The 8,709-nt window shown below is 45.1% G+C and overlaps 1 protein-coding gene across 2 annotated transcripts in view; it reads left to right on the top strand.

The window, feature by feature from the left end:
- The first annotated feature begins 6,198 nt into the window (after positions 1–6,198).
- PDK3 (pyruvate dehydrogenase kinase 3) overlaps positions 6,199–8,709 on the top strand; it is a 61,628-nt gene continuing 59,117 nt past the window's right edge. For both annotated transcript variants that reach the window (XR_012039969.1, XM_072848643.1), the window contains exon 1: positions 6,199–6,537. Coding sequence is in view for 1 of the 2 variants with exons in the window: in XM_072848643.1 (XP_072704744.1) it covers positions 6,432–6,537 (106 nt within the window). In the remaining variant the exon portion in view is untranslated. The remainder of the gene's footprint in view (positions 6,538–8,709) is intronic.

Raw genomic sequence — 8,709 nt, 5'->3', positions numbered from 1 at the left:
TAGTTCACACCTCATGCGTTGCAGTGAAACCAAAAAGCCCCAGTTTCAGGACAGTCCGTACAGCAGAGCTGTGGAGGCTGGGGCATGAAAGCCTTGGGAAACATGCTTCTCCGGTCCTCCAGCCTGCTCGATAGGGTGTCAAGTACTAGCATAGATGGGAGCAACTTCCTGTGAGATTATGGTGATTTTCAGACAAAACTGGCAGTTTCTTCTTGAAGATTTGAGTGCATGGAAAACAAACGTTCTATGCAAAATGAACAAAAAGTGCATTTCTCTCCAGCTGAGAATTTTCAGATCCAAGACGACTCAAATCTACTCCCCTAACTGGCAGATTTTATTCCGTTTATCTGAGGATACAAGAACTTCTCCTGCTGCATGGTAAATTCCATATAGCAAGATGTAACTCCTTTTCAACTTTTTCCTCGCAAGGCCCCTGCAGGCTTCAATTTCTGCAAACAAAAAGGTGCTGAGATGATTTTCCCCAAAGATAAGGGTATGCCAGGGTGTGGTTACAGCAACTCAAACTGAAATACAGTTTTGAATTTTCCCCTAGGAGACTCCCTAGCAAGGGAAGAAAAAAAAAATCAAGAGATGGAATTTCTTTCAGGGGCACTCCCCTCCTACTAATGCCAAACTAGTGCTGTTCTCCTCCTCCTCGAAGTAAGAGAACCTAGTACAAAACCCAAAGATGTATTTCTTATGTATACCTAGTGACACTGCCTCAGCTGATGTTCTTGCAAGCTGCTTCTGGAAGAGAAGGTTAAATGTAAATCCTTGGCATAAGCGTACTGACTGCTGGTCAGATTCAGTTTTGCACATTTTAGATGTGAGTTAGAACCTGGCTGTGGTTTTTTCCACATTTGAATGGTAAAAGGAGCACAAAGACATAGTCTTAGGGGGAAGGGGTTTTTCTGGTATGGTTCTGTGCCACCCCATCATAGCTCTAACTCACTTGTTCCAATGGTTGCTCTTATGGCACAGGCAGGACAAAATACCGTGGCAATAAGGATACTTCTCCTAGACAGTTTCCTTCTTTCTTTCTGACAACGGTTACTTTGCTTTATCCTGCCTGTTAGGTGAAAATGGGACTTTCCACCTCACCAACATTTTTACCTGCCTGCTGGGAGAACAGGCCCCTGCGACAGGAGCATGGGGTTCAGAACTCTGCTCATGCCTTTGTGGCACTGGCGGGGCACTTGGACAACCACAAAGACTGGCCCCTGCCTGGAGCCCACAAAGACTTGTCCTCCTTCCCCTAAAATGCTTTTGAGAAAGGGGCAGATGTGAAACTCTGCTGGGGAAAGAAAGAGAGAGGAACACCCATGAAACAAAAGGAAAAATCGTGGCTAATGGTGTAGTGTTAAATAAGAGTGGGTAAACTCATAAATTTAAAGTGAGCTTTCGTCACTGCTGAGAGAAGTGGGTAAGCTCATTTTTCTCTGCATCTCTCAGTTGTCTCAGTGGCAAGGATTTTCTCTCCTGCGTGCCTTAACAATTTCAAAAGCAAAATGACCTATTTGTTTTTCCTTAGAGATGAAATTTTTATGGGCTATTAAAGAATAATGTCTATTAATACTGGACACACAGATGGTGTCATCTGATAGAGAGCCGACATCACCACCATGGTGGCACCAGCTCTACTGACTCTGAAGCAAATTACTGAGGATAGTTATGTAATTAAATGAGTCGTGGAGTGCATACTTTAAAAAACCCTAATACATCTGAGCCAGCTAATTATAAACACTTTCACAAGCCATTCTCTTTACAAAGAAAATCAAGAACTTCTTTAACTTCCTACCTCTTAGATTTGCTGAACGTAATTTTTGATACTCCCTGATGATTCCTTTAGAAAAATTGCTAAACTTTGCTGGTCAACTAACTAGGATGTGGAACACTAAATGCAATGACTACCAGCTTTTGCTGGCAAAAAAACTTAGTAAAGAAACTTTGTTTTCTTGGGTAATAGACAAGAACGGCTGAAAACGTAGACTATGATAGTAACAGAATCTAATATTACATGTGCATTCCCAAATGTAATGACCATATTTACTTTAAAATCATGCCTTTGAGTGCTATCAATCTTCTGACCATTATGGGTAACAGCCCATCCAAACTTACCCATCTGAGTGCATAAATACTAGGAAGAGATAAATTATTAAAAATAAAGCCAGGTCTTTTTTGAAGTTTAGGAAAGCTTCATTAAGAAACCTTATCTCTTTCTAACTCCATGTGTTCCCAATGTGGCTTTACACGATCAACTACTTGAATCTACCCTTGAAAGCATATAATGGCAGGTGGGAAAATACAGCGGTGTTATTGAGAAAAATTAGTACTATGAACAGAAGGAATTTGTATGAAACATTGCACTACCCTATACCAGTTTTTCCTGTTCTGTGCTGTTTTTTTCTGTCATCTTGTAAAATGCACTTCGGGATTATAATTCTCTGTGTGAATTTCCCCCAAATAACTGTTATTGGTTACTGTTATTGTTAGTGTTTCAATTGTATTATACCCATTCTCAATGAGTGCTTCTGAACTTTAAGATATAGGGGTTACAATAACTTCAATATAGGGGTTTTTTTTGTTAAAAAAATTACTATGAATTCCACAAAGTCAACGTGTCTAGAAAACACTAATAACCATGTTTTCTTGGTTTACAGTTTAACATTCCTTTTCCCCTCCTCTGACATCCATACAAAGAAGTTCATTATGCTGAATCCCCTGCAGCTAGTTTATAGACATACCGAGTATTCTGCAGTGAAGAAAAACAAGCTTTGCTAAGGAGATTATGGCTCTGGTGTTTTAATGATCTGAAATGTTTGCTGCGAATAAATCTAATTGGACAAAACATTAAATGCAAAAGCTTTGCTCCCTGAAAATGGAAGTCCATGTAATACAAAGGTCCTGAAAGAACAAGATCTGAAAATGTAACAGAAATGTGACTGCCAAATTGCCCAGATGAAGTTTTGCTACAAATTTGTCTAGGGATAGGAGTGAATCTCTAATTGTAACCAAGCACTAAGAAAACTCAAACTTAGGGAGACCTTTCTTTTCCAGTAACTTAATTTTCTGACTACTAGTAATATAAGTGTTCCTTATTCATCCCTGCGGCTCCACTGAATTCATGCATAAAGACTATTTACATGTATAGAGATTAAGCAGCAAAGGCTCTTCCATGTAGGCTCTGCCATTAGGGGACACCCCCTCCTCATCATATCCAAAGCACAAAACTAAGGGAGGCTGTTTTTTAAATACCCGCACTGAAGTCAGTGGGAACCAGTCAGCACTCAAAACTTCTGAGGGTAGGAAACACCAAAAAGCTTTCGGCTATGTAAATATACTCTGCATCAGATCCCCTGTTTTAGGGAATCACTCTGCAGCAAACCTTGATATTGCCTCTCAAAGTTTCGGTGGTTTGTGAGTCAGAAGCATTGATTTTACACCAACTCCAATGCAGAAACCCAAGAAAAATGATTAAGGCAAGATTGGCTACTCCGATTCAATTACACATCTCCTTCATCACAGTGATGGCCCAACAAAAACTGATTCGATGTGTCAGGGTGCCACGAAGGCTGAGGCTCCCCAGGGAGGGGCCAGGCAGGGGCAGTTGGGCTGGGTGGTGCCCTCGGGGCCAGGACACCCCGGCCATCTCCTCCTCAGTGTACGGTTCTGGCAAGCGTCCATACCAAGACCCTAATTCACTTACAGGTGCTGACGTTGTCAGCCTGCACGCCCAACATTTTTTAACTGAATGGGGACTAAGATGTTCTGGCTACTAAAGGGCCATGTAAAACTGGGGCATCCTGGACCCCTAGCCTACTTCTAGTTATTCTGGCTTTGAATTTAACTGGAAAATATGAAAATAATACCCTTGATGAAAGGGAGATGCTAAGCACGCAAGAAATTCAGCAGTGTTAGCTGTGTAATTAACACTGTTGTAATTAACTCTTCCTAAGAGGCAAATCCTTTTCTTCCCTGCACGCCTGTAGAGGCTCTTTATCATATAAACAAAAATTCAGGGAGGCACTCGCAGAACAAGCTGCAGGAAGCATTTCTGCATCAGATGTGTGCTGAAATACATAAAGGAGACAGGTATGAGGTACGAGAAATCCAAATGGTCCAAAAACATGCTCTTAGCAAAACCCAGCTTATACTTTAAGTCTGTTGATCCCAGTGACATTTTCTATTTAGCATGGTTTATGCCACTAACTTCTCTTTATTTAGGCAGATTGTTTAGGAACTAGGTTTACATGTATGCTTGTTCATGTCTTGCATTGGTAAAACAACCATTGATTTACCTATCTGCATTTTGTGTTCTCTCAAGCAACTCTTGCAGTCTTCTTACGCACAAGGTTAGGCAGAGTTGTTGGGCGAGTCTGGGATTCGTATTTGTCTTAAGTGTGTGTATGAACAATTTTCAGAGAATTAGATCTATTGGTTAACATCATCAGTTTCTCCAGCGTCGAGAGAAGCTGTCGAGAGTCCATTTGATGAGAGCAGCACACCACTGTTTTCCAGTGACTTTGCCCACGTCTTCATTATGGTTTTAGTCCGTATCAGCATAGACAAAAACAATTCCAATTTTCACCTGGGCTGGTTAATACAGGTTTAAAAAATTCCCAACAAAGCGATGCTGTGACACTGTTTATACTGCAAAAAAGGTTTTGTGTTTAGAAAGATGTATCAGTAGTTAACTGTTGTCTTGCTATTTTTTGAGGCAAAAGTGAATTACTTAAAAATGTGAAAGGTATATGAAATCAAGTGGCTTAAATTTTGACAATGTATCATTCTTTGAAGTTGCTAATTTCATCTTAATTTGGGGAAACATTGTTTTGTCTTTAACACAAAATGATATTATTTTCTGCCAGATAATTCCGCAACTCATTTCAGAGTTATGCTATAGATAAATCAAAATCAAATCCTGAAGAGTATATAACGAAAGTTTTAAAACACTTTTCCTCATCTGCCAGAAAAGCTTCAGAATTACAGGACATGTTTCATTTTGTCAGCCTTGATTACATGACATGCCTCTTCAAGGCGGTCATTTCTATAACCTGCAATTGAAGTGATTTTAAAACGTTTTCCAGCTATTAGAAGTTATTTTGTACATTAGGTCAGGATTTCTCAATCTCAAATTCTATAAGGACAATCACGATAGGAAGGATGGAGAGAGGCTTTCAGTAACTGAAGAGTACCTGTTTCTTTTGTGAGTCAGTTATAAAATTAGAGTAGTATTACCTTGTACGTGCTGAAGTTTATATTGAATTCATTGGAGGAAAAAAAAAAGGAATTTGTGACCAGTTACTTGTCATCAGATGCATTTGTCATCAATGTACCGAAACCACATCATAGCAAAGCAGGAAAAAATAGCCAGTGATTTCATTCAGTGGTACATTTTCACTCTCAAATACCTGGCTTCACTATTGATTTTAGCAATCAAAATTAATTTTAATTGTATTCAGGTGCTTTCTCAGATAAAAATGGACTTTTCAGGAGATGGTAAGTATTATCAAGAGTTGAAACTTGATGGACTCTGGACCTGGACTGTCTTCACAGGGAGTACAGGGTTGTAAGAGATTCCGAAGGGCCCCATCTACCGCCACAGTAGGCCTCGTGTTATGGTACAGTGGAGTCTTCCACCTTTAAACCTTGTTCTCTCCATTGCTTAAAACTTGCTTTGTTATGTAAAATGAAGGCGGCCTTTCCTCCGTTGGTCTTGCACAAACTGTAAGACCCGATGAATACTGATAGCATTAAGGCTAGATTTCAGGCTGAAGCCAATCGTGCGTACAACATTTCATGGGCTGGCTGAGACAGGTTAACCGAACAGCAATAGATCAATTCTAAATGCTAGCCCACCGCTTGCAGGGTGGAAACCAAGCTGTGCCGAGAAGATGGCGGGGGCAAGGCTGTCCCTGCTGTTTAGCCTGGCTCTCCCTCCTTCCCACCCAAGGGGCCGGGGCCGGGGCCGGGGCCGGGGGCCGAGGCCCGCTCCCGCTCCCCCTCAGCGGGGCGCCTCACGCCGGGTGCGGCCCCGCCCCTCGCGGCGATACGCCTGCGCGTTAGGGCGCCCCGGCCGTTGGCGAAGGACGGGGGACGGACGCCACGCGCCAGTCACTCGCGCCCGCCTCTCCCCGCCCTCCGCGGGCGTGCGCGTGCGCCAGGCCGGGCGGGAGCGCGCGCGCGCGCGCGGGGCGGGCAGCGGCGGGGCGGCTCCCCCCGCTCGCCCCTCCCGCTGGGCCGGGCCGGGCCGGGCCGGGCCGGGCTGCAGAGGGCGACGGGCGCTGCCGGGCTGGCCGCTCCCCTGGCATGAGCGCGGGTGGCTGCGCCGCTGCCCCAGCGCCCTAGTGCCGCTGCCGGGGAGGGGAGCGGAGCGGAGCGGCGGAGAGGAGAGGGAGGAAGGAGCGGAGCCGGGCGGGCCGCGCCGCGCCATGCGGCTGTGCGGGGCGCTGCTGAAGAGCCCCATCCCCAAGCAGATCGAGTACTACTCCCGCTTCTCCCCCTCGCCCCTCTCCATCAAGCAGTTCCTCGACTTCGGTGAGTGGCGGGGCCGCCCGCCGCCCCCCCCTGCCGCTGCGGGAGCGGGGGAGGGGGAGGGTCACCCCGGCTCTCCCGCCGCGCAGGAGCGGCGAGGGCCCGCCCGGGGCGGGGGGAACGGCGGCGGAGGCCGGTGCCTAGGCCTCCTCTCCTCGCCCAGCATCTAGGCGGCGGGGCCCGCCCCTGCGTGCGGCCTGGGGAGCCCGGGGTGCGCAGTCACGGCGGGGGGCGGCCGGGCGGTGCGCGCTGCCGCGGTGGGACCGGCCAGGCCCGGCCTGGTGGCGGCTCCCCTGCCCCGGGAGGCCCCGCAGGTGGGTGGGGGCCGTCGTGTGCGAGTCGTGTGCGAGGCGGCCGCCTGCGGTGACAGCCAGCTGTGCGTGGTCGTCGGCAGCCGGTGGTAAACACCACCGCCGCTCTGCCTGGCCGCCTCGGCCTCCTGAGGTGAGGTGCCAGGAGGCTGGAGAGGCAGGCTTGCCTCCCCTTCCTTGCGTTACTCCCAGACAGCAAGTTCCATGGGGAAGAGTGTCAAAATAAGGGTTTCTGACCTGAAATTTTGTGAGCTTAGCGACAGAAGGAGAGAGTAAGTTACTCGTCGTGAATGTGAATTTTCTCGTCTGCCATGCAGAGATTGGCTTAATTAAACCCCAGGCATGAACTCTGACAGTACTTGTGTAGGAGACCTGTTCATGGAAAATTCATGCGCTTTAGGAAGCGTTGGTGAGGAATAAATAGCATTTTTCTTTTCAGAAGCACTGGACTGAAACCCAGGAATGACTTGTGTTCCTGTTAGAAAACTGACATTTTGATCTAGATAGCAATAAACTTCTCATATCCGTATCAGAGGTTATTTGGCTCCTGTTCTTTGACATGAGTTGTTTAGATTTTATTATGCTATGAATGTTGCTGGTTGAGTAAATATAAAGGCCGTGTGTAACACTGTGAAGCTTATTGAAGCTTATAGAATGTTCCTTCATTCCAGTATTACACTAAAGGTACAAGCAGACAGAAATGAGCCAGTGGTGTTAAGCCAGAAAGTGATTAAAAGTGGAAACAATCACATGTTTATGGCAATGGTATTAGTGAAAGAATGCTGCAAGTATTAAAGAGCCAGTGCTGGGCTTGCTACCACATCGCAGTGAGACAGGGTTTTCTACCATCTTAAAAAAAAAAATAAAAAATCACACCTTCTCCTGTGTTGCATTAAAAGGACAACCTGACTAGAACCCATGCTATCCTTCTCTGGTCTCTGCTCACGTGAGTCTGTTTCTCACTTCCCCTGCTGCTGTGCTTCCCCTACTCTGGCATTTGTGGTCCTTATGCCATGTCTTTCTGTATTGGCAGGAGCAATGGCCTGAAACTTAGAATATCTTCGTTTGAGCCCTGGCACTAAACAAATCATTTCACCATTGTCTATTTGAAAGTTGGGTTTGTAAATTGTTGCTGGGGAAGTATTAATGTTTGTGAGGCTTTTCAGTTGTGACTAGAGAGGTGTAAAAATTTCAGTGTTTGTTTTAATGACTTGGGTGTTCTGGCTGAACTTCGCTTTTTGGTAAGGATTTCTACTGTTCTAAGTTGTCCCTGCAGTACTACTTGCTTTTGGACATCTCTTGTGTGGCAGCCATTTAGTAATGCTTTTTTTTTTTTTTTTTTTTACCTTGTAGTATCTGTATTATTTTATGGTTTGAAAAGTGTCTCATGATTCTCCAGGAAGAAGTAGTCTCATTTTATGATTTTAAGCCTGGTTTTTATGTTAGTGGAAATGAAGAGAGTAAGAACGGTATGTTACAGCCTGGCCAGCCCTGTTCTTTGGATGTGCTCCAGTCTGTTGTCACTGGATGTGTCTATGGAATCTTGTCTCTGTGTAGGCTGTATATGTAAGTGTATTCATGTCTTAAGACTGACAGGAAACTATATAGTCTTTGACATTTAAAACCTCTGAAGAAAAAAATGTGTACGGTTTAGGCTTCTAAGATCACCAGGAGTTTCTAAGATTAGTAGTGCTAGGTCACATCAGCCTTGCTAAAACTATCAGCTTGATCTTAATAAGCCTTATGGGCCACTTAACATCTCCACTTACTTTCTCTTTAGTGCCTGTGTTTACTTAGGAAACCTGGAGTAGGAAGATTACAGCAGTTTAATCAAATAGATTAAAAACACTGTGGTTACCTAACT

Source organism: Ciconia boyciana, chromosome 1 (assembly GCF_034638445.1).
Source record: "Ciconia boyciana chromosome 1, ASM3463844v1, whole genome shotgun sequence".
NCBI lineage: Eukaryota > Metazoa > Chordata > Aves > Ciconiiformes > Ciconiidae > Ciconia > Ciconia boyciana.
The sequence above is the reverse complement of the archived record's forward strand: the minus strand, read 5'-3'. Positions and strand labels throughout refer to the sequence as shown.